Source organism: Lygodium microphyllum, chromosome 28 (genome assembly GCF_053477565.2).
Source record: "Lygodium microphyllum isolate KBCC chromosome 28, Lygodium_microphyllum_v1.1.10, whole genome shotgun sequence".
NCBI classification, from domain to species: Eukaryota; Viridiplantae; Streptophyta; class Polypodiopsida; order Schizaeales; family Lygodiaceae; genus Lygodium; species Lygodium microphyllum.
Window position 1 is genome coordinate 40,054,549 of NC_141162.1, and position 27,321 is coordinate 40,081,869.

The 27,321-nt window shown below is 40.3% G+C and overlaps 1 protein-coding gene across 1 annotated transcript in view; it reads left to right on the plus strand.

The window, feature by feature from the left end:
- Positions 1-5,416: 5,416 nt before the first annotated feature.
- Positions 5,417-27,321, plus strand: part of LOC148011380 (uncharacterized) — a 39,246-nt gene continuing 17,341 nt past the window's right edge. Inside the window, exons 1-5 of the mRNA XM_087670578.1 lie at positions 5,417-6,483; positions 6,587-6,642; positions 22,301-22,432; positions 22,596-22,740; positions 22,961-23,059. Coding sequence (XP_087526704.1) covers positions 5,422-6,483; positions 6,587-6,642; positions 22,301-22,432; positions 22,596-22,740; positions 22,961-23,059 — 1,494 coding nt within the window. The 5' untranslated portion in view covers positions 5,417-5,421. The remainder of the gene's footprint in view (positions 6,484-6,586; positions 6,643-22,300; positions 22,433-22,595; positions 22,741-22,960; positions 23,060-27,321) is intronic.

The following is a 27,321-nucleotide window of genomic DNA, read 5'->3' on the forward strand; positions in this document are numbered from 1 at the left end:
GATCTATTTTAAGCTTAAATCAGTCTAAAATCATAAACATACCATCCAAGCACCAAAATAGCAGCCCCGAAAGCATCAAACATGCATTATGGAAGTTATTGTTTGTTGTCCAAAACTAGAACATTTATGTTCCATGTGAAATAGAGAGAAAAAAAAGCATAGAATCAACTTTAAAAGTACCTAGATTTGTAAATCTCGTCACACTCTTTGTTTCTAGCTATAGAATGCCTAAATCGAATACCGTATGCAACAGTTATGGCAAAAATATGACAATGCTGTCAAGTTGCAATAGTTATCCACAATTTCTACAACATGCTCTATATCCACTCAAAAATGGATAAAATGGTTGCTTCTTAGCTCAATAAGCACTCAATAGGGCTCAATTAAGCCTTAGAAAGCTCCTTGACAAGCGTAGAGCAAGCTAGAATAAGTCGGAAGAAGGAAAGACTCAATGCATACCTTGAGGGAAAGAAACAATGGCTACTGTGAAACCTTGAGTTGAAGCTTCAAATTTGAGCTGAAGCAAAGGATGAAGAAGCTGCTCAAATGGTTGGCTTTGATACCAATTGAAGGGAGTGAGCACGTTGTGGAAGCAGGTGAGCGAAAGCAAGAGCTATTGTGGAAGAAGCAAGAGAGAGAGAGAGAGAGAGAGAAGATGTGGGAACTCCAATAGTCACAATGTGTAACCGGCCTTCCCTTTATTCAAATGTCATTGAAAGAATAAAGAATGAAGTGACAGTGATGGGCATCCACCACCTGCAATGTTTATATAAGTTGTACAAGTTCTCTCACGGCCATATATAACACTCTCAGTACTTTCAAAGATTGGAACTCACTCTTTTGGGTTAGCAAATAATTTGCTAAGATCCCAATATTCTTAAAAACTATCTACATTGTTATTTTTCATGTTATGACTAGTGGAGTCTTTGTTTATCCTATGTTTTACAATCTCCATAGAAATATTATTAGAACCAATAGAACCATCACTGCTTTGACTCTTTGCCTTTATATCCCCCTCTATCTCTTGACTTGTAGTTGACTCCTTCTTCGAGCTACCCTTATTGGTCCCATTCATTCCCTCAAAGCTCATTGTTTGTCTCTCCTAATTGTAATTTGAAATCATCCTCTACTATAGAAGCCCCTATTTATACAAACTCAACTTCATAAGAATATCAGGTACCTCATTATCTTCTAATCCATATGGTAAATCATCACCCAACTTTTCTACTAAGCTTAATATTTTAGCTACTTTCCTCACTCCCTTTGTGTCAAATGTTAATCACTCTAGATATTGCCACCCACGAAGATACATAGGCCCAATCTATTCTCCTAAAAGACTTGTATACTTCCTTATAAAACCAATCAAAGTGGTTTTGCATGCTAATAGTGTTAGGTTGAATTTCATCTACCAATTTAAAGTGTAATGCTAATAGAACAATCCTCCGTGGAACATCCAATTCCAAGTGTATAGTTGTTTGAAATCAATCCACAATTGGGGGCCAAAATGCTTATCCCTATCCACTAATTTGGTATTCCTAGTCTTGTTTGTGATAATGTGTTGAATATCTTGTGGCAATTTAGGAAAGCTATGTCATAATAGCTCATCAAAATCTCACTTCTTTAAACTTTGCAAGTATTATATTTAGAAACTCTTTCACCAAGTTTGGAAGTAACTAAAGTTCGATAAGTAGGTCAAATAGATGTAGGATTCTAACCATAGGCTCTATAGCTTCTTCTTATCTCTCTCAAGAGAGACTCCTCATATGTTACTCCTACCATTCTTATGGTGGTTTATTATTTGTTTCCTTTCAGGGATATTAAGCTTTGAAAGAGTTTTTGTTTAAATAATCGAAATATCTTATAGATCTCTCCTCCATTTCTATTCCTTTTTAGTGTGGCCTCTTCATCCTTAATATTTTTTTAAATTGTATTTAAGTTATTAAAATAGCATAGACCACCCCCTCTTCTCCTTAATTAACATGCTTGCCTCTCTTGGGCAAACACACAAAAAATGATGGCCCCCTAAGAGCCTCCTTGATAAACAAGCAAAATGGCTATATATAAAGCCATTATGTTAATTAAGAACTAAATGTGATCTAATGAAGTATTACTAACTCCAAATCAACTAACTAGATAAAGGATATGTTGACTCCCCACATGTAGTCCAACATTTATCTAATCCAATACTTTCATTTAGGTCACTTTAAATCCATTAAGTTTCACTATCGAGACCTCATTTTGAACTAAGACTACTACCATATTAAACCCAATTCCTTCAATATCTACATCAGAGAAAGTATTTGAATTAAAACCATTAACGCACCTTTAACTCCCATGAACACTATGACATAACCTCTAATATTTACTAATTATTATTTTAGCTCTAAACTTATTTTACAAATAAAGTACCCTTAAAGAAACTCCATTATCTATGAAATTTTATCAACACATTATGACTAGAAAATAAACTATAGTCTCTTTTTATACTTTCAACAAAATTCCTCTCTATCTTTACTTATTAATTTTATTTTAATTTGTGCAATAAAATCAAAATATCCATAACAACTACTTTGAGCCATTGAAAAATGCTCTAAACCAAAGTTTTTCCGTAACCAATATATCTCGCATGCAAAGAATCATCCATGAATGTTATCGTTTCTACTTAATATTCACTAATCACTCCCTAAAAATACTTAAAATTTTCTCATTTTTATTACTAAAAATTATGTATCTTTATAGTCAAAGCTCTATAATGGTTGAAAAATCATAAGTACGTCCCTCTAACCATGATTAAACTATTTTTTAATATATTGCCCTTAATCTTCTTATTTATCCCTAATTATGGAAAAATTAACATTCTGATTACTAAAATGCTCATATCTCTCATTATATTCATCATATCAAAGTGATTTTTTTCCCCTCAATGTGTTTTAACGATTTTTTAATTTACTTCTTATTAGTAATGCTTAGATTTTCTAATATTTTCTAGTTTGGGCCTAAAAGTATAGTTTTCGGGCTATTTTCCACCATTTTCTCATCATTTTGATCCATAGAATATAGTAATTCAACTCCATTCTACTACTTTGATACCCAAAAATCAAAAGAGCAATCCTTTCAACACCATTTTCCATTCAAACTTATCATTCCACTTTAATTTTAACTACAAAAGAAAGTGCCCATTTAATTGAAGGAATTCAAACTGTCTACTATATTTGACAATGTTGATAGCTGCTTCTCCTCTCTAGTTGTGCCCCATAATCTTGATATATTCTAATATCCTTTGCTCCATACCAATATCTTTGAATATTCCCTTAATCTTGCTATAATTTTATTCCTCTATGTGATAAAATGGTCTTCATGAATGGAATGATGAGAAAGGAGATGGAAGAGGGATAGTTTGCAACCAATATATGCTAAAAAAGATTGAGAATGGTGTACCAAATGATTAGCAATCCTCCTCCATGTTGACACCCACAATCTTGCTCTCTTTCTCTCTCTTGAACAACAACTCTTCACAAGACAACGCCTCTTCTACTTCTTAATTGCCCACTTGTTCAAAATTTTAGCTTTCATACTTGAATCGATTATCTCTTGCACCCTTCCACATCTCTCACCTATTTTTGACCCTACCCATAGTTCTTTAGCCTAAATTCTATGCATACATACTAAATTATATTCGCATTTTCTTCCATCTCAAAATGTCTACCACTTCCATAAATCTAAACATGCATTCATCTTTTACTACTTACTAATTATAATCTCTAAAAATTCTCATCTAAAATATCCTAAACTCCTCCACTTCTACTCTATAATTGCATCATCAAATATCGCTTTGTGACTTAATTTTATTAAATTTTGTAAGAAATATTGTGTAATACATAATTGGAACCATCTAGTTTGCATGAATAATCTTATAAAAATAGCTCTAAATTAGCATCTATCAACACTTTACTGATGATCATAATTTGGCAACAGGTTGTTTACCTTCCTTCACTTCTAAGCATTGGTATCGTCTAGTTTGACGTCATCCAATATGCACCACCTAGTCAGTCAATTTGCATGTCCTCCTCCTCCTCCTAAGCATTGGCATCATCTAGTTTGACACCATCTAATCCACGACACCTTGTTAGTCAAATTGAATGTTTGGTTTGATGTCATCTAATCATCGATGCTTGATTAGTCAATTTGGTCTCGTGTAGCTTCACAACATGGTTTTTTGTTATGCATTTGGATTAAAGATGCTTGCTTTCTGTACATGCGAGAGAGTATAGATATATGTGAAGTTAGACTCCTACCCTGGCCCACTCGATAATTTTGCTTCCATTGAGTCTACAACATGGGTAAGTTCTAGAAGATGTTATCGAAGCCAAGGTCTATGACTTTGAAATTACATAAATGGCTAGAAAGCACAAAGGCAGTTGGAGTTGAGTGGTGAGATAGCTACCTTTGCTTGCAAGCATACCTAATGCCACCACAGGCCATGAGCCTTGATGGCCCACATCACCTACCCCATGAACATTGGAAACCGATCATTGCCGTAACACCTTTTCTTGACAAAGCAACACCTTTTCTTTTACCTCTATCAGATATCTTGCTTTCCTCTCTCTCTCTCTCTCTCTCTCTCTCTCTCCTTTTTTCGTGAAGATAATTGAATTAGATAGTGAATATTTACATCAGACCATCAAGTCAACATTCTCTTTGTATCTCTTACTTTCTATTACATCAGACCATCAGGTCAGCATACTCTCTCTCTCAGCATGTCAATGAAGGTGAATTTTGCAATGATGCAATGCCACCCACCTCTACACTTGTGCATGTTTACCTCCTAGCCACCCACTGCTATTGGTGCAATGCTTGCTAGCCTTTTGAGAGAGGGACCTCTCTTGAGAGTGGCTTACACACACACACACACACACAAAGTTTGCTGAGAGAGAGTGCAGTCTCTCTATCTTTCCTTTTTCTTGAATTTTCTTGAATATAAACACTCTTCCTTTTCTTGAAAACCATTTACGTAAAATATAATAGATATGCACAAAGAATTGTAAGTAGGTGAAAACTCGAGCTCCAACACTTTGGTTGGGGGTTACCAAACCAAACCTTCAAATAATACATAGAATAGATTAAAGGTTAAATTTCTACAAACCTTGAATGGGCAGGCCAGCGGGGTTGTAGGTTGAGTTTATGGGGTGCTCAAACCCTCGGCTATGCGTCTCCTTTGGTATATCAAAGTATCTACTCGTGTCTAAGCCTCGAACGGGCAGGCGCCCATGATTTTTGAGTTGGACGCCCGGAAGTGCCATTCTTATATTAAAGTATCTACTCGTGTCTAGGCCATGAACGGGCGGGCGCCCATGATTTTTTGAGTCGGGCGCCCAGAAGTGCCATTCTTATTCCAACTCCCTAACAACCTGTCCATCTGTTATGAATGGAGGGGGCCACATGGAACAGCCTTCGCCTTCTTCAACGACTCGGGAAGCTTTTCCCGCTTCTTCTCCACCAAACCCCAGCCATGGCGCAACCAGCGATGGTGTTCTGGAAGTCACAGGTGAATCTGTCGCTGCCGTTCCGAAGACGAGGTTTAAGAAAACCACCTTCGCCAGATTTCGTGACAGAATTCTTAACCGTAGCAGGAAACGCAGCCAAGAAGAGGATGCATTCATCCCCATGGAAGAATCATCAGTCGAAGAAGAAATTACCACCGATGACAGGAACGAGTCTCCTTTTATTGTCATTGCTGATCCTGTTCAGGAAGATAAGAGTCAGCCGCACGATGAGGGTTATAATGAACCTTCTGAAATAGAAGAAGATGAGGAAAAAGAGGATTGGGATGCTTCTTTGTTTCACGAAACCCTGCAAGATACGGATTCACATGTGGAAATTGCAGGAGACTTGGAGGAAGTCTTTGTGGAACATCAGATAGAAGACAGGCCTCGTAACTCGTCTTGTTCAAATGACGTGTTTCCTTCTCCTACAATTCCCACTGTCGCTGAATCTGAGGTGTTAGACAATTCTCTTATGGCAGATTTACATGGCAAAGATCATGATTTAGGGATGGAAATAGAGGAACCTGCAAAAGAAACTTCACCACTTGAAGCTGGGTTAGTACATCTGCAAGAGGTCAACACCTCAAGCAATGCTCAATGGAATGTAGACATAGAGCATGCAATTATAGAGGATGACGGTTCTGTAAAGGAACAGAACCATAAGATTGTTCTCTCAGCAACATACGAGGGATTACAAGGAACGTTAAATCAAAACCATGAAGAGACATGTGAAAAAAATGGCATAAATGGAGTTGCTACTGACCTGGAGACTGTAGGATGGAAACTCTTGACTCAAGAGCCACATTCCACCTCTACTGATGCCCCTGGTTCTGACAAGACCTTGTTGGCTACTTCAAAGAGTCTAGTTGCAACAGAACCTGATATCTTTCTTTGCAGTATGAAACAGAAAAGTGAATCTAGACTTCAGAATCTAGAATTGGTAAAAGTAACACATGATGGGTTGATCTTTGCAATTCTTTTTCTCAGGTTTGCACATTGAATGTTATCTCTGCAGCATACTAAACACTTCCAACTTCTTTCAGGGTGACCTCTATTTAACTTCCAACTTCAAAGATGAAACAAAGCACTTGGCAACAGAGTATGATCTCTCTCTTTTTTTTTCTTTGATATTTACAGTTCTATTCTACTGCAAAACTTTAAAAAGCTTGGTAGAGGAGAGTTTGTTCACAAATATGAGAAGGCTGGTACCTATTGTTTCTTCTATTTGAGGGGTTGATCATGCAATTGAGCTGAACCTTGGCACTCAGCTATTCTCTTTTTTGTTTTTCGGTCAAAGAACTACACACGCACCATCCTCTTGATCTGCAAGCCAAAGCCATGTTGGAGTAGGTGTGCTTATCCTATCCAGAACCTCATGGTTAAAGATAGGAATGATTGATTAAAGACAAGAAAGACCTGACTGTAATCAACTATGCAGCTGTTACTAAATCTAGTTGAGTGCAGTTAATGCATTTTATTGCTTTTTCTGCAGCCATTTACTGATACCTTTTGCCTTTATTTCCAAGCTTTAGAAGACCCAAAGCACACACGTAAAATGGAAATACTCTCAACCCTCTGTAAAACCGTAAAAGCAAGTTGATTGAAACTCTTTTGAAAAGTGCTTTTTTGAAAAACACTAGGAGACAGTTTCAAACTTGAATCTGCTCTCTCCCACATACAGTGTCATGATGGACTTCGGATGGAGTGCTGGATTTTTAGTTATCTATACATTGAACTTAGACTGTTAAATCATTGTGGTTTTCTTAAAATCGTGCAAGTCTTTAAGTGGTTTTGTATCAGCACTGCACAGGGCTGTATACATAGTGTTTGTAGAACAACGTGCATCAGCAGGCTGTTTCTTGCTAGTGTAGCTGATCAAACAAGAGCTTTTAAATGTGAAAGCTTGATGGTACAAAGCCTCAGGTCAAGATGGGGTTTGGGGGTTCTGCCTGGAAGGGGGGGGAAGGCATGGGCAATTTGATGAAGGCTGCCAGCCTACAATGTGATGGTCAGGCTATGCTTCCCATTAAAGTACATGCCAATGGTAGTGTAACGCTAAAAAGAAAGAACTAGGGCACTAGCACACGCAAACAACTCAAAACCATAAATAGGGACAGCTTAAAGAGTAACTGGAAAAGAGTTAGTGATTATATAAACAAAGAAATGACCTCCTTGAAGCTCAATGCTAGGTGCAACATCATAGTCTTCAGCCACAATTAAAGGAACATGATGTATAAGGGTGTACCCACTTCATAGTTCACTTTGGAATGAACTTGATGTTTACAACTCCAGGAGGAAAACTCATAGGCAAAGTCTCTGCTTTGGGCACAATGAACAGAAAGTAACTCTCAGCTTTAGACATGATTGCTACTTCGTACTCTAGTCTTCATCCAAGAAAATCAAACTCTCAACCCAAGGCTCGCATACCAATAGCATCAGCATTACAGTCCTCTACAACTCCAAAGCTAGTGCATAAGTAGAAGTTATTGGGCAATCCTTCAGGGAGACTAAGATTGAAATCTTGCAACCCACAAGGACAACTTCCATCCATGAGCCGTCTCCACACCTCTACAAACACGCTTGACATTGCTGGGCCTTTGACAGCAGCACACATGTTGCCTCTTCACCACCACCTTGTCAAACACAAATGCTACTTCCTCTTTCACTAACACCACTTCAGCCTTAGCTTCCCGAGCTCCACCAACTCAGCCTCGCCACCTCCATATTTGCAAAAGAACAGTCCTTGCACACCTTGGCTAGTTCATATGTCATTGTCCCATCCTTAGACATGTTTACACCCTTAGGAAAAAGCCTCACAGCATGAGTCTCCATTCATTGTCCTCTAAGACTTGAGCCTACATGAGGGAACTCCAAAGCCCAGCCAAAGTACTTAACATGGTGAATTTGTTATGTGTTGAACAAGAGCAAACATTGAACCTTCTTAATGTCTCACACAATGAGATCTTCCAAACCTTGATTGACATGCAGTGGGTTTAAAATGTGCCTGCTAGGGATTGTCAACCCATAACCGGAGGGAACAATTATTCTCAGAGATAAAAATGCCAAAAGCACAACTTCTTTCCATTTTGCTTCATGTCCCATATCATCATATTGCATGTTACTCGTTCTACATCCTTGTTTTGTGGTCCGTGTGGGCCCAAAGCACAGTGCAGGAGCCACCCTCTGTGATGAATGCCCTAAAGCTCCTGAAGTGTTGCACCTGAAGCTTCGGTAAGGACAATGAATGATCTTCTAGGCTTCTTTCTAAACTAACAATGTTTCATCAAGTACAAACGACTGTGCTTTGGTTCTCCTAGCACTAGTTGGGACATCTTTGACATGAAGAGCTGGGCCATTTTGAATGATCGTAAGAGGTTAGGAAATAGATGATGATGATGAAGCATTGTCCTTCAAGCAAACAGGGCCTCCATTGAAGGAGTGGCTTCATAAAGCATTAGAGGATCCCAAGATGGAGTGGTATGAGCCATCATAAGTCAATATGTGATGTATAGTGTGGTCAAGAACAAAACTAAGCACTCCAAGGTACTCTTCTGAAGTGCACCGGCTATGATACCATGTGGAAATATGGTAGGTTTTCCAAAAGAAAATGCAAAGTGTATGACCATGATTGAAACACAGTGAACACAAACACTAATGCAAAACTAAAAAATGAAGATAAATTGAATCAATGGAAACTGCTGAATAATGAATGAATGTGTATACAATGCTCAAGGGCAGAGTTGTCCAACAGCCGATGACTCACACGGAAGCAAGCTGAGGGCGATGTCAGAGTCTGTCATCCACCTAAGAGAAATCCTAAGTCTAGAAAGCACCAATCAAGGGATATAAGTGACCTAGCACACTTGCTATTTGTAGAGATGGAACCAACCAAAAGTGGGGGAGTTTGCTTATGGGACACTAAAGTGTACTAAGTGCATTTGAGTTTTGGGGCTGTTTATGACCTAATGAAGGTTTAATGTGTAATGCACCTTTTTTAGCTTAAGCAGCTCCACACAGCCACCAACAGTAACAAGGCATTCCCGAAGGACTACATAGGTAGGGAGCAGCTGATCGGAACACATCTGTTGCACATGGTAGCAACAACTAGGGTAGAGGCAACAAGGCGGTAGCTCATGATGAAGGACAACACCTTGTAGTTTGTGGAAAATAACTTGAAGAAGGAGACATGTTGGAGGGAACTTGGCACTAATGAGGGTAAAGATGAAAGAGGAGGAATGAAAGGGAGAAAGCGTTAGTGCAATTGAGTGACCCTTTTTATAGAACATTTTGAGCTAGTTGGCCTATTAAAAGGTATTTCATGTCATCTAAATTGAATAATTGTGCCTTGGGGCTGATTTAAGAGCCAGAAAAATGCCAACAAAACATGCCAATTTAAGTGAAAAGTAAAAAACCAAAAGAGAAAACAAAGATTCTATTAATAAATCCCCTTGGAACAAAGTATTTAAAGGTAAAATCCAAAATAGCCTTACAAGAGTGAGAATGAGAGATGCAACGGAAGCAATAGAGATTAAGTGTTGAACATTGAATAGAATGAACAAGAGTAGCAAGTTGTCGGGAATAAAGGCCCGGTAACATCCTTGTATAGTACACACACATTGTACATGTGAATGCACCTTTTGCATGCCCTAAGTATAAATACATTTTATTCTTTGTGTACCAACACATTGTTGGTACACTCTAATGGGCTCGTACTTTCACTCTGCTCACACTCTCTTCAACTGTCACACTCTCACGCTCACTCCAGCTCGACCTCCCTCTCTCTCTCTCTCTTTGCTGTGCCCCCTCTTGGTCCAACAACTGGTATCAGAGCTGTAGGTTCTGTGCACGCTTCTCAACGTCTTACCAGTCGAACATGACCAGCAGGAGAGCGACTGAGTATTCGTGTCGTGAACCAACAGGTACGTGACTGAGCATTCGTGTCGTGGACCGGCAGGTGACTTTCTGTAAGCGGGTGATAGGCAGGCAACCTTCAATAAGCAGGCGACAAGCAACGACCTCTGTGGGTAGCAGGCGACGTGCAGCGCGGGGACCTAGCAAGAGTCGCGAGGACTTGCAAGGCACATGCAGGCACGACGGCAAGGACAAAGTGGGCTGAAGCGTGCAGAGCAACGACGGGCGACTGGCAGGCACGTGCGCGACAAGCGAATGACGACGTCACGCAAGAGGCAAGCGCCGCCACGCGACCCGCCTGACGGGTCAACAGACCCCTTTCCCCCTTTTTTTAAAACCTAAAATTCATTTTTCCTTAAATCCCTTTATCCTCTTCCTTGACGGAGTTCACGCGTGGAAGCACAGTTTCAAAATCTATGCAAATCGAGGTAGAGAATTTGGGGCTTTTCTCAGATTTGATCCCATCTAGGCCTGACAGTATATTCCGAGTCAAAAATTGTAGACATTGTGAGAAGTGACCCAAATTAATTTGGGGATTTTACCAAATTTGTCGGATTTCCACTCTTCTCGGCAAAATTTCCTGACATTGGATCCCAGAAATTTGAGGCTTTTTATGTATTGGCAAAGTTTTGCTCAGTTGGGTCAGATTGACTGACATTTATGCAATTTTGGACTTGAAATTTTGGGGATTTGCACATAATTTGGTAAATTTCTGCATATTTTGCCCGTTTGTTGGCTGGTTCATGTACAAGCAACAAAAATTTACTTCTAGTTGAGAAAAAATAGCAGTGCATCTTGCTGGTACAGCTTGTGCTTTTGCAGATTAGTGCATTTACTTTTGTGTTCGTAATAAAATGGCTGCAACTTCTTCCAGTTCACACATCAAGAGTTTGATGGAGATCAAACGGTTTGATGATCATGGCTTTGACCTTTGGAAAGACCATGTGCAAGGCATTTTGTTACTAAAGGATTGTGAGGATGCTTTGCAGGAAGATAAACCCGCACTAATGTCTGATGCAGATTGGGCCATAGTGAATAAAAAGATTGTGGCTTACATAAAGATGGGTGTCACTGATGACACTCTGATAGACATTAAGGGTTTAGATACAGGTTATGCAATATGGGAGAAGCTGAAAAATACTTATGAGATCACCACATCTATTAATCAGGTGCTTTTAATGCACAAGTTGGTGAATATGCGACTAGATGAGTCAAAGCCTGCAACTGAGCACTTGAGTGCATTTACAGGGATTCTAAATTAGCTCAAAGATGCAAATTTGGACTTTGATGATAAGTTGAGGGCAATCTTTTTTATCATGGCACTGCCTAACTCTTGGGAAACCTTGGTGGTTTCACTCAGCAATAACCCCAATCTCTTATATGATGGGGTGAGGGGTTCTATCTTGAATGAAGAAATTAGATGCATGTCTAGTGGAGAAGGTGGCAACTCAGCGTATAATGTAAGAGGCAGGGCTGAAAAGAAAAATGCAAATGCAGAGCAGAGAAACAGGAGCAAGAGCAAAGGAAAGGAAAAAAGTGACATTACTTGTTATCACTGTGGTCGGAAGGGCCACAAGAAACCTGATTGCAGGTATTATAAGAAGGAACAAGAGAGAAAGAAGAATGCAGGAGATAAAAAAAAGAAGGAAGAGAAGACAGATGCATTGGAGACAACCAAAAGCAAAGGAAAGGCCAATGTGGCCTCTAGCGTGGTCATAGAAGAGCTTTCAAATACAAAGGCTGATGTATTATGTGCAGTTGATTATGATACCCTTGTATGTCGCATACAAGATATGCAGATTACCAAGTCTGATGTGATTGATGCACTCTTGTCACTTAATGATGGTGTCACTCAGACTTGAATTGTAGACTCTAGTGCCTCTTTCCATGTAACTACTTGCTTGGAGTGTTTTGCTATGTTCAACGCAGGCAGTTATGGAAAGGTGTATCTTGAAAATAACCATGCTTGTAGCATTGATGGAATTGACACAGTACACTTGTCTTTAGACAATGGTCAAGAGCTTGTGTTGAAAGATGTCTAATATATGCCTGGCATTAAAAAGAGTTTACTATCTGTTAGTCAGCTTGACTTGCATGGCTACACCACAATGTTTGGTAGTGGTTTGTGGAAAGTGAAAAAGAGTTTCATACTGATCGCAAAAGGAACCAAGAAGGACACTTTGTATTGTTTGCACTGTAAAGCCTTGAATGGCAAGTTTCTTGCAATTGCTAAAATTTGCAGCCACTTGGAGTTATGGCATAAGAGATTAGGCCATATGAGCCAAAAAGGACTTGATTTTTGTAATGAGTGTCCTTACCTCTCTGAAGAGGGTTGATGGAAAAGGCTCTAAACTTGATTTTTGTAATGAGTGTCAGTTTGAAAAGAAAATAAAAATTTCATTTTACTCTGGTGTCTCTCGTAAGTTCAATGTCTTGGACTTAGTGCATTCTGATGTATTTAGTATGCCCTTGAAATCATTGGGTGGTGTTGCATATTTTGTCTCCTTTATTGATGTCTGTTCCAAGAAGATTTGGGTGTACTTGCTAAAAAAGAAAAGTGAAGTGTTTACTGTTTTTAAAACTTTTCATGCATTTGTGACCACTCAAACAGGTAGAAAGCTAAAATGCTTGAGAACTGATAATGGGGGTGAGTTCACATCGACTGAATTCAAGTCCTTTTGTGACTTGCATGGTATTAAGAGGGAGCTTACAGCCCCTTACAGCCCTTCTTCAAATGGGGTGGCTGAAAGATATAACAGGACTTTATGTGAAAGAGTGCAATGCATGCTGTTCACTGCTAATCTCCCTCATGCATTTTGGGGAGAGGCACTCAAAACCGCGGTTCACATTTGCAACCGCTCTCTAAATAGGTCCTTAAATAATGGCATCCCTGAGGAGGTTTGGTCTGGCAAATCGGCCTCATATAACCATTTATGTATATTTGGCTGTGATGCTTTTGTACATGTTAGGGATGAGCTGAGGAACAAACTTGACCCAAAATCCACCAAAGGCATTTTCACGGGCTAGTGATGAGGGTGAATTTGGCTACAGAGTGTGGTTACCTCAATCCAAGAAAACTATTCACAGCTGTAATGTTGTGTTTAATGAGGTAAAATTGCTGAAAGGCACTTTAGCCTCTAATGAAGATTTGAAAAATGTGAAATTTCAGAGTTTGCAGCCACCCATTACTTCAGAAAATGAGCCTCAAGGTGTTGTACCACAGGCTGAAATTGATGATCAACTTGTTATTTTTGGGCCAGATGATGATGGACAGCAAATAGGAGCACAAGGAGGTCATGGACAGCAAGATAGGCTTGCTGATTATGAAAATGCAGGTGCTGGAAATGAAAATGAAGGTGCTGTACAGCATGAACAGCATGCTGCAAATGGTTTACATCAACCAATAAATGCTGAAAATAATATACCTCTAGATGTAAACCCAATTCCTGAAAATGTTGATCATTGGGTATGCAGGTCTACACGCGTAAGAAGGCAACCACATAGGTTTGCCCCCTCCTTGCATTATGTAATGCTTACAAATGAGGGTGAGTCTCTTGCATACAAAGAGGCCACGTCATGAGTTCAGCAATAAGTGGGAGCTAGCTATACAGGAAGAGATTAAATCTCTATATGCAAATGATACTTGGGATCTTGTATCATTCCCCAAAGAAAGGAAGCCACTTCCAAACAAATGGGTGTACAAAGTCAAGACAATTGATGGAAAACCTAAGTACAAGGCAAGGCTAGTTGCCAAAGGATATGCACAAAAGGAAGGGATTGACTTCCAAGAGGTCTTCTTACCTGTTGTGAAGATGACCACTTTACGTGTGCTTTTGGCTCTTACTTCTATTTTCGATTTAGAGCTGTATCAAATGGATGTAAAAACAGCTTTCTTGCATGGTGACATTGGTGAGGAAATCTACATGAAACAGCCCGAGGGGTTTGTAGTTCCTGGAAAAGAGCAGATGGTGTGTAAGCTAAAACGCAACCTGTATGGGCTGAAGCAAGCACCACGACAGTGATACAAAAAGTTTGACACTTTTATGCTATCTCATGAGTTTACACGCAGCCATGCAGATCATTGCTTGTACATGAAAAAGGATATAGATGGCAGCCCCATCATACTTGTTTTGTATGTGGATGATATGCTACTAGTTGGGAAAAGAAAAGACTAGCTTGGATGTACTAGACAGATTTAACATGGCTGAAGCTAAGCCTTTTGGGGTACCCTTACCTCCTTATCTCAAGCTTAGCAAAGCCAACAGCCCAAAAGATGACATGGAAGCAAATGCTATGAAGGAAGTTTCTTATGCATCAGCTTGTGGCTCTCTTATGTATGCTATGGTTGCTACTCGTCCAGACATTGCTCATGCAGTGGGAGTTGTTAGCAGGTTTATGTCAAATCCTAGCAAAGCACATTGGGAGTTTGTCAAGTATATTCTTCGATACCTTAAGGGTACACAAAGAAAAAGTATTTGCTATGGGCAGGGTGCACTTAATTTGCAAGGTTATTGTGATACAGACACGACAGGTGACTTGAACACTCTAAGGTCCACCAATGGGTATGTCTTTACAGTTGTTAGTGGGGCTGTTTCTTGGTGTTCCAAGTTGCAGAACATTGTTGCACTGAGTACCACTGAAGCTGAATACATATCAACTACTGAAGCTTCTAAGGAAGCTATATGGTTGAGTAGACTTGCAGATGATCTCGGCATGTCGATGGGTACTGCAATTTTGGGATGTGATAGCCAGAGTGTTGTGTATCTAGCTAAGAATACCATGTATCATTCACGCACAAAGCATATAGATATGCGATATCACTTCATCAAACAAATTTTGGAAGATGGTCAAATTACATTGACCAAATTAAAACACAAGATAACCCTGCAGATGTTCTCACTAAAAGTCTAAGCAAAGCTCAGCACGAGCATTGCATTCGACTAGTGGGAGTTGGTTAGCTAGAGGTTCATATCGAACCTTTAAGTGGGAGGTTGTTGGGATAAAGGCCCGATAACCTCCATGTATAGTACACGCACATTGTACATGTGAACGCACCTTTTGCGTGCCCTAAGTATAAATACATTTTATTCTTTGTGTACCAACACATTGTTGTTACACTCTAATCGACTCGTACTTTCACTCTACTCACACTCTCTTCAGTTATCACACTCTCACGCTCACTCCAGCTCGACCTCTCTCTCTCTCTCTCTCTCTCTCTCTCTCTCTCTCTCTCTCTCTCTCTCTCTCTCTCTCTGTGTTGTGGCCCCTCTTGGTCCAACACAAGAACACATGCACTCAATTGAATGGAGAAATGGGCCATGGGATCCATATTGCACAACATGAGAAGATGAGTAGTACAAACCACATGGGAAATGGCTGATCAAATGAGTGCCTCCAATCTTCTTCCCACCAGAGGATGCAAGTATTCAAGATGATGTGCTGGAGAGTAGAGAGGAGGCCCATATATAGGCTGAGGAACAAGGCCTGAGACAACCAAGTCAGCTAGAAACAAGCCACTCAGGTGCCCTTCAAGCACCCTTTCAAATGCCCAATAAAAACCCAAATAATCCATGAAATGTACAAAACTAACATTGAACCTCAAATCAAGGTAACAAGTACAATGAAATATGATACAACAATGGAAAATAGTCCCCTAGGAACTATCACCATAACCCATACTACAACAAAGTTTTGCCAAAAACTTATAACATCATAGTATACACAACAATGAGAATTAGATGGAACCATGGATACCCAAGCGTGGGCATAATCAAGCCACCACCAACATACCTTGGAAAGACACTAATGTTGATGTCGATCATACCAATCCCTGAATGCAAAAGTAGAAATAGCTGAATCTTAATGCTTGTGAACCATCTCTATAGAAAGCACATCATGACCATAGATTTCATGCCTTCAACCAAACTGCCAAAGGGGTTCCCTAATGTGAAAATGAATTAAGAGCAAACACCATTGTCTAACCTCCCATCATGAGGTTGAAAGGCAAACTGCCAAAGGGGTTCCCTAATGTGAAAACAAATTAGGATCAAACACCATTGTCTAACCTCCCATCATGAGCTTGAAAGGCAAACTAGCTCTAGTATTTGAGCCTACTACACTGCAGTTGATGCATCAGCATGTCAAAAGCATGCTCAAGATCCACCACTTGAATAGACATGTATGTCCCATCTCCACCACTACCCTTTCACACTCTCTCTAGCTCGGAGAGTTGTGAGGTATGACATCACCACTAGGGCTAGGAAGCATCATCCTACGTAATGTATATATGATCCAATTGAGACCATGTGGTTGTATGTTGTGCTGAACGAAAAGTGAATCCCGAGGCTGATGGAAAAAGCCAAGACTAAAGGTCTTGCTTAAGAACAGCCAAAGAAAAATCATCCCTAGCATGACTCTCTAGTGCATTCATCATCGGGTGTTTAGAAATAAACTGTGAGGGATCAATACACACATTAAAATCCCCCATCAACAAACCTGGTCTACCAAGCGATAAACATTACATTTAGTCTGTCCCATAGATCATGTCTAGAAAGGGATCACTCAGGGCATAGAGCCCAATCAGCCATAGAACTTCCCCTTCAAACAAAATTTCGATCACCAAAAAGTGGCCATGTACATCATTCTTAACAAGGACCAGCTGAAATTTCTCATGAACAACCATGAGCATATTGGAGTAATGCATTGCAAAATCCTCGGTATAAAACAAGCAAAACCCATGGTGGTCCACAATTTTCCCTGCTTCGCCATGACTCTTATGCTCAAGAGCACATAATACATCCCATTTATTTTCGTGCCATGTCATGTTGCTTGCTATGAGAGAAAATTCCACACATTTCAAGTGGCAATCTTCGAATGTATCAATAGAAGAATGATCAAGGTCAAGGCTGATTTCGCCTCAAATTATGTTTTTTCTGCTAAAATCTTAAGGGTTCCCTCATCAAGGAAATAAGCTAGCACTACAAATGAATTTAGAACCTGATGCTCAAATGTGGAGGTGGAAGGATGATCCCCCATCTTTGGAGCAAACCAAGAATAACAATGATCCCAAGGGGTAATCACCTTACCTCTTGTATCAAAAGAAGTCAAGCAGGTGGATCCCTTGAACGATCAGTAGATACTTTCACAGTGGCAGGTTTTTGAGGGATAGAAGAAACCATTTCATTAGTAGTATGCATGGAAGATAGCTTATCTTTCCACCATACATACGTAAATTTAGAGTCGTGAAAAGTGCTAGGCATAGTAGCTACCATGTCAACATTAGCATTTTTGCCTCTTTTAGAACCAGCCATGTTCAAGTTGGTCTGCAGGTTGCATGGGTTGTTTCCCTTTATTCACATTTGTCTGCATAGATGCCTCATCATCCTAAGGGCCTCAACCATGAGACCTCATCATCCTGAGGGCCTTCAATCATCCTGGTTGAAGGCCCTCATGATCCTGAGGGCCTTCAACCACGACAACTGAGGCATCTGGAGCTGCATTTTTTCCTACTCGTCCATAAATGCCCCAACTTTCCTCAGGAGAAACAATGTGCGGCAAAAGTGCTCCATTTCAAGTGAAAATGCAGTGCAGGCATTCAAGGATGATTCAAAGGCAATTAGTTAGGCCTTTTGCAAGAAGTATCCCACAACACATATGGTTACAATTTGTAGCCCTCAAACTGGGTGGAACCAAGACAGTGCCAATAGCTGCCATAGCATCCTTCAGCAGAGGTTAACACACAGGGGCAATCTTGCCAGGAGATTATCATGATACCTTGCTGATTTTAACATCACAACATAAAAACCCTGTGGTCCCCCAAAAATTTCATCCACCCAATCCCCCTGCAACATTGACTGCAACCACTGACAGATCCAAGAAAGTAGCCGGATCCTACCTGTGAAGAAGAGGATAACTCCTTTGCCATAGAATGCTGAAAAAGAATGCAACACAGTCTTCATATTCACAGTAGCATCCAAGACATTATCCTTATCCTGATCAGAAAATGTTTCACGATTGTGTTGGACACAGTCACTCAGCAATGTGGTGGCGAACTCCAATAGGTGTTCCCAGTCCAAATCCTGAGATTCTTCAAGAGTAGAAGTAACCTATGCATAAGAGTGCACGTGATGTTCTGACTGCAAGGGGTCTTCAAAATCTGTAATCGAGGTGTCAGAAGTGTGTTTGCTAGGTTTAAATGGCAGCTAAACATCAGAACATGGCCAAACGTCAGAGAATGGTACCATCGTCTCAGTACAGGGAACCATTTCTTCCCCCTCATCAGCCTCAGAGTCAGGTTCCAAAGCCTCCACTACCTGATCAATAAAAACACTATTTAAGTCTGTCATAGCTAATACCTTACTGTCTACAGTCACTAACCCTAGCTAAGGAGTCAACAGTTTGCAGAAGATTGCACTTCACTGCAGGGCTGTACAGCAGTCATCCCAGAACCACACGTCTGCCTGTCTCTCTTTGTCCTGCAGGGCTGCACAGCAGTCAGCCCAGGATCATGCACCTGCAGGATAGATGACGACTGCAGCACAGGACAGGTCACAACTGCAGGGCAACTATCTCTCCCTGAAATTTGCACAGATTGGGGCTGGAATCTGGAGTACCCCCACAACAGTGCACGAACTCCTCTCTTTTTTTTTTCCGTAATATGTACGAAAAAAGTACAAGATTACCGAACTTCTCTCTCTCTCTCTCTCCAAATCACTCCTTTTTGGGTCTTTTCTCTCCCCTACTGTTGGTGGCCCCAAGAGGAGCTGCCACCCTCATTCTGGAGGTGCCGCCCTTCTAGACTACTGCCCTGCCTCGGAGGAGCCATCGTCAGCCTGCTCAGCCTATTGCCCTGCTGCCAGCCACATCATCGTGGCTTGGAGCTGTTGCAGCGTGCATTTTCAGGCCTGCACCCTGCACTTTGCTGCACACAGTGGGAGGCTGCTAACAACATTATCATCGTCATCAGCTGATTCATGAAGCTGCTTGCAGCCAGCTGACATTGGGTTTCTACTGCCCAAACAACTTCGTTTCTCCCCCTGCGCTGCTGCCCATGTCATTCCTTCTACTGCCCAAAGTCTACACCAATATCCTGCTACTCGGAGAACTGCATTTCTCTCCCTGTACTGCTGCCATAATGTACTGCCCTTCATCTGAAGGCTGTTGCGTTCTCCTTGGAGGATCGTGTAGAGATGCTACCACCCTTCATCAAACATGATAGTGTCATCATCTTCGTCTCTTCTCCTTCCATCGGTGTTGCTACCCATCTCCATACTTCGCCAGCTCTAGGACAATGTAGTTAGCTTGAGCCACTCCGGTGTCGTTGACTCCTTGGCTTTTCTCACCGTACTCCTAGAGACATGAAGGATTGAGGTCATTGCATTTCATCTATCATCATATTCTTTCATCATTGTATCGTCATTGGATTTCATCCATCATCATATTCTTGCATTCCCTATTTTTTTGAGTTCATTTACTACCAGTTTATCAAAGACACATTGTTGTCTCCATTGTAAACCTTGCCATTTCTTCACATAGGCCTCTTCTATGGGTGCATGGACAAGATCGGAGAGACATTAGATAGAAATGTTCACTTCTCTTTAGACAGGTAGGTTGCTTGTACAAACTACATAGGTCACTTAAATCTCTAGCTATTTTATGTATAAAAGAAAGCTATTTTAGACATATGGGAATTTCTACAATTGCTATAGGTTGCAAGAGATTTGTGTAGTATGGAAAAGGAGTTGATTGGTTTCACAAATCAATCCATGGTGCTACACATTGTCTACATCCCTTTGTGGCATACTGAAGAGCAAGTCTCAAGTAAAGAGCTTGAAAAGGAGTTGCAGGAATACTTCAACAAGTGGATTGATGGAGATGTTCCTATCATTATATTTTTGAGTAGGATCTCATAAAGATTCGTTGCCAGTCTTTTAGTTGGACGTCCCACTCTTGAGTTGTGAGAGACTTAGCTTTAGCTAATCTGTTGGTGGGAAAAGTATAGAAATTGTGCCTTAACATTGATCAGTAGCCAATGAATATACAGAAGTGTTGAAAATTTTGTCATGCACATGGTTTTAGCTTATGCTTGATTTTAGTTTATATTTACTAATTTTGTATACCGAAAATTCGTGCCTATTCATATGTCATCTCACAATTGTGTGTGGGTCCTATTGAGAGGAATTAGATTCATAGTTGTTGAAATGACGCTTTGGACCCCTGAAACAGAAATGTGGAAGTGGAATTTTTTTGGGAACTCTGAAAATGTGCTTTGGGATTGCCCTGTTTTCTTTTGGGAGGTTTTTTTTTATAAAAGTTTTGTTGTTTGGGGGTAGGCCTTGAATTTTATCCGTCCATGTTTCCATTTTTGGTTGACATGCAACATATATTTATTTTCAACTTTCATTTCTAGCCTTCCAATTCTACTTTTGTTGCATGTTTCTCTTCATTGTGGCCATCTATAGTGAGAGAATGCATGAAGTTGCACAAAGACTTGTTTGTGTAACTATGAAGCTAGTTCTAACTCTTTACTCTTTTTTGCAACCAATGGCTACTACATAGTGAGTTAATGTTTATGTTTGGCAATGTAAGTGTCTAACTATGTAAAGGCTAAAGTAGTAGCTTGTATAGTGTACTACACACACACACACACACACACACACATTTATATTATATTTATATTTTTCAAGTTGCCATTTTGCCATTTTGGGCTGAGGCTGAAACTCTGTTTCATGACTCTGAAATGGGTTCCCATTTCTCTGTTTCCAAAACTCGTGGCAACTATGATTCGAGTACATGGGGCCATTGTCTCATACAAAGGAAAGAAACAAATTGAAGACAAACCAGTTGAGATATCATTGCAGCATTTGTGTGATTGAGAGATCCTCCTACACTATAGAGCCAAAGTAGGTGAATGTGAACAAGATTGAGATGGAGAAGGTGAAGCACATTCCTACTATTCTAGTAGAGGAGAAAGATGTTTGCAATATGATTTACGAGGGGATGTACTCACCTACAAATTAGACGTGCAATTCTGTTTGGCAACAATAAATTCAATATACCAATTAGTGCCTTGTTGAATTCATATTGATATTGCTATATTCTATTGCATTAATATCAAGTTTGTCACTAGCAGCAAGGTGACAAGCTGTGAATTGATGGAATCCAATCTCAGTAGGCTCATAAACGTTCAATCTAGTAACTAGTTTAGTGGATGTGCTATGCATTCCCTAACTTTGCACATGACTACACTCAGGTCATTATTTTAGGCAATCAAGCAGTTTTAAAATATCAAATTTGTCTTTGTCTCTTAAGTTATAGCACTGTTAAGACATTTTGGACGCGTATTACAATAGTTATTGAAGAATTAGTGTGTGCACTTGAAATTAGCGTTTCTCATTCGATGGACTATTGAAGAATTCTAAGGATTACTGAAAAATTGGAAGACATGTAGAGGTCTATCATCCTTATTGCTCAACCTTGCACCTTGTGTCATCTTGGCAAGTTTGAGGCTTTGGGAACCACATGAAGGATGATAAGCAAATGATTCTTTACCCTTAGTGTGCCAAATTTTCATAAAAAGGCTTGTTTCATAGAAAGGGGGCAAGACACGGGAGGAGTAAGGCCATATCACGAAGAAACACAACCAAAAGTCTCTTGTATCGTGCACTGTGTTAAGGGAGTTTTGGTTGCCATTGGGTGTTTTAGTACTTATGCAAGTAACTGAGAAGTTGTTTGATAAGTGGTCCTAAGTTGCTAGGAATGGCTTCTTTTTGTACAGAATATTCATTCTTCCTGTTGTATGCTGAACTTTGCTGCGGCCTGATGAGGTGGAATGCCTTGATGAACAGATTCGAAGTCATGCAGAAACTCGATATGAAACTCCAGCAACTGGAACAGAACCAGGGACCTTCAACATGCTCTTCTAGATATGCATTATCAGGAGGGAGTAAAGGGGTTCCATTAGCTGTGATATGTCTGAGGTGAAGGAGAGACATTCACATTGATGCTTTACAGTCTTGTAGCATTTATTCTGCTTTCAGTATAGAACTCAATGTCGAGTTTACTTAAAACTTCTATAAAGACGATTTCCTTTTGTGGATACAATTGGCTTATCATGTACAACCTTACCTGCAAATTACACAGAGATGAAAGAAAGAAATGGAAAAGGCAACAGCTTTTGAAGAAAACACTTGACAAGCTAGATCCTATGCAAACTTCTCAAAATCATGAAAAACACATGCTTCGCAATATAAGGCTTGGACCAAATGCACGCTACTTTACACTCACGGTATGCATATAATTACATGGTTGGAAGGATGTCTTGGCTTTATAAGCCCTATTCATAAGATTGAATGATGACTTATGGGTCTGCCCTTTGATTGTATTTGTTCTAACGATGAATTGTAATCTCTGAAAAAGCTCCAGGAGCTAATGGTGCAGAAAGTACTATAGACATTTGATCTCTTGTATGGAAGAATAGGTGGTACTAATATGAAACATGTAACCAGGAAGAAGAGGAGCTGCTTGTTGAGGATCTATTGATGAGACCAGATGCTATGGAGGAAGACACAACTGAAGGCAATAGCACATCATCTGGCATCTCAACGGTTTGTTGTTTACCTTCTGCAGAATTATATGGCTTGTTTTCTCTTCTGAAAATCATATGGCAACACATTTCTCTTTATTGTATGCATTTTTCTTGGTGGGCAGATCCAACCATCGCTGCTTTATTGGCATACCTGATTTGTGTTTTCCCTACGTTAGTTGAGTAAGTCTCTCTAGTCTTCAGTTCTTGGTCTTTAGCTTTGTACCACTTTCATCCTTCATAGACTCGTTTAGCATGTACCCACTTGAGCCCCTCTGTAGATTTGTAGTCCTTGCCAGGTGTTAGACCACCAGACCTCTTCCCGCTTTCCATTTTTGGCATTCCTGTGCATGCGGTCACCCTACTCCTCCAACACCAAGGGCAAACCCAAATTACAGCAGATACATGTGGCAGGCTGCGAGGAAATAACACACTGATTTTTGTGAGGGTAAGCTATACAAGCTCTGATATCATGTAAGGTGTAATTAGCCACCCTCCTTAATCCACCTAGATACCATTTTGGGGAGTAGGGCGTCATTGACTTCTAGAGACCCTCGGCCAAGGATGACTTTAGATGCTTAGAACCTAGCACAAGAGAGGCCTTTGACATTAAAATAGAGCCTCCATCCATCAAGATTAAACACATCAAAGGATCTAATCGGACTAACTAGATAGGGTTGTTTATGCTTTCTCTTTGAAGTTATTTTAAATCATCAGCACACTATAACTTAGGGCCCACCTTCTTTCCTTCACAAAGAACAAAGCCTTCTCAAAGGAGTCACTTGTTGAGCAAACTTGCATATGATGATAGTTTCATTAACATCGTTACATACAATGCAGGTAGATGATTCCTTTTCATCTTATACTACATTCCTTCATTATAGAAACCAGCATGCATAGTAAATTATAATGCATGCACAAATCCCAATCAAAATCCCTCACCACAAGGGATTTTGTTCTAGGATGTCCCTACTTGATACACTGGCCCTTGATCCAATTCCGTGGTAGATGGATCATGCACAGCACCCATGGAAGTCTTCACCCTATTGGGTTTAACCTCCAAAACCACTACTAGATGGGGGCAATCTAGTGGCCTAGAACATAGACCCTTCGCAGTTCCGGTTGTTCTTAATTTTGCTTCCTCCGTTGTGAAGTAGAATACCACCATTAATTGCCATCACTAGAAATGCATACATGGCCTGCCCTGTGGATCTCAGGGGATTTCTTAATTATTTTGTAAAATTGTTCCTTTTAAGTAATGGGATTTCTTATAAAGATATGCTAGGGTTTGCATTGAGGAAACATAGCATATACACCCAAGACTGGAACACAAAGACTTAGACGGTGACAAGCAAAACTCAAACCTTAAATGCAAACACAAAACTCAAGACTCAAATAGAGACAAACACAAAGAGAAGAAACTCTGAAGTGAATGAATGTTGTAAATGAATGTAAGAGTGTATAGAATGTCCAAGGGTAGAGCAATGGAGTGTCAGGGAGTGGCATCCACCAAAGATGGATCCCAAGTGCAGTGTGACCACCAGTCAGTCGGAGTGCGAAAGACAAGAAAAACACCAAAACGTTGTTCATTAAAGGGTAAGAAGAGTGAGGTGACAACAGTGGATCATGCTTGATGTAGTGGGTGGCAACAAAAAACTACAAATGCAGCAATGCTGCAAATGTCACCGGCTATCGCCAGGTGAAGGGAGGGGCCAATACTAATAGTAACAAAAGGACGCCTAGAGCTGGGAAGGGCTACCATCAACTGTTGCTTAGTTGTTGGAGTATCAAACGTAGATAGAAGGAGGTAGTCTGTGAGTTGGTGATGGCAGATGGACCAAATGCTTCAAAGGAGCGAGAACTTACACAAATGGGATTAGACTAAATGGTGAGAAGTCTTTCTATTTATAGATGTTGAAGGCTGCCCCAAAAGTTAGAATTTGGGAGACCACTGAAACTCTCTCGAACCACACATCAATTTTGTGTTTTTCATTAATTAAGCATATTTTGGGGCTATTTAAATATGCTAATCAGCTCTGTGAAGTGTGTTTAGCCCAAGATCCCCTCTTGGGCCTAAAACTGAGCCAAATATTTTTACCCCAAGGCGTCTCACCATAAAGCACCCAAGGCATTGGATAAAGGGCGCATGACAGTTACCCATTGGCCTACCAAGACTACAGAGGCAATGGTTATCTTACCAAGGGAGTCCAAATAGTCACCCTAGAAAGGATAGAGCATTGGACAAAGGATGCTCGTCGGATGTCCAGTGGTGTACCAAGTCCTACAAAGGCAGATGGAACCACATTGAACTTTTTGTTTTGGGTGGTTGTCATGGAAAAGTTAATTTTATGGGTGGCAGTCGATTAAGTAATAGTGACCTCAAAGATGGGATTAGGGATGGTACACCCAACACATTACAAAACAGTACAAGCTTACCCATCCACTTGAGCATGTCAATGATGAGGCAAAAGGTGATGAAGTATCATGTGAAGAAGGATGGTGGTATAATCCACTAGTGGAAATAGCTTAGGATTGTCCAGGGATGCTGTGCACAATGGGATGCATAGTATACTACATGCAGAAGAATGCTTATGCAGCAGTGCCACTTGGACAGTGTCCCTCATGGAAAAATTGTTCACTTGTCCAAGTGCCTAGTGTCAGAAGTGGTGAAGCAATGGAAGCATAGACTAGTGCTAAAAAAATTGCTAAACATAAGATAGAAGAGAAAGGTATCAAAAGAAGAGATCTCAGAGATGTGCTCTGGAAATGAAATCCATATACCAAACACGAGAATGGCATATACAATAGTGAGTCACTGGCTATGTGGGCACTGGCAATAGTTCCTCTCTTCAATAAGAAGACCATGTGAAGAATGATGATGACCGAATGAGGAGCCCTTGAATAAATAGGCCCAAAATATGCCTAATATGGCAGCTGATCCGCCAACATTTAATTCTGCTTGATTGGCATAAAATGCCACAAATGCCATACAAAAATCACTAAAATAATTCATAAAATATAGACTAAAATGCCCATTCCATCTAGCATGCATAGACTCACACATGAGCTGACAATCTTGCTAACACTTAGTACAAAGATGAGGAAATCATGTGATGCATAAGGGAAGGTACAACAAGGGGGGAGAAGGCCAATGTTCAAGACAACTGCCAAAACTTGTAGAAAAGGGTAGGAACCCACTCCTAACCTGAATGTTGATGCCGAAGAAGGAAGAAGAGCTTGAAGATATCAATCTTCGTATGGTGCTGAGTGTTGAGCTAGAACATGCTTTATAGTTGATTAGCATTTTTAAGCAGCCCCAAAACATGCTTAATTAATGAAAATCACAAATTTGGTGTGGTCTCCTAAAATCCTAATTTTTTGGGGCACCCTTTAACATCTATAAATAGACAATCTACCCACCATTCAACCTTATCCTTTTGTATAGGTTTCTCACTCTATCATGTAGATTTTAGCCATTAGCCACCTACCATCTACTGCCCAACGATCAATGATTGTAGCCCATCATTATCAAGCCCTAGGCAACTGTTTGTTTTTAGTCATTGCCCTAGTGTTTGGAGGTCTCCATCTATTGCGTCATCATAGCATTTGATCAACCTATGTTTTCAACATCTGGTGCCAAGTAACATGTTGTTGCCATCTCTCCCACCAGGCGACTGCCGTAGTACCTACGTTTTGGTTATCTAGCAAGTGGTCTACATCAGCAAACACCTCTTCTGTTGTCACCTCAGTTCCTTGACACTTTGTTGATCAATATTTCGTATTTCCTACACTCCGACTAGTGGTCATAGCACTTGGGATCCATCTTCGGTGGACGTCACTCTCCAATACTGCATTGCTTTGCCCTTGGGTATTTTGTACACTCTTACATTCATTTACATCATTCATTCACTTCAGAGTTTCTTCTCTTTGTGTTTGAGTTTTGAGTTTTTGCGTTTTGCATTTAGGGTTTGAGTTTTGTGTGTCTCTGTTTGAGTCTTTGTGTTTTAGTCTTGGCATACATGTTGTGTTTCCTCAATGCAAACCCTAGCATATCTTCATATGGTATTAGAGCCGGTGCTCTTCTAAAGAGTATTTTGTGGTGATTGTGGAGGCTAGTCTTTGTGTAAGACTCACACCTGGCTTGATTCTGACTCATAATGTCTCTGGCAACTTCTTCTTCAAATCCTATGATGCCCTATCAAGCTTCTCCATCATTGAAGGCTTTGAGAAGGCATTATGGTCTCGAGGAGGAGGTAGACACACCTTCATCTTCACCATCTTTTT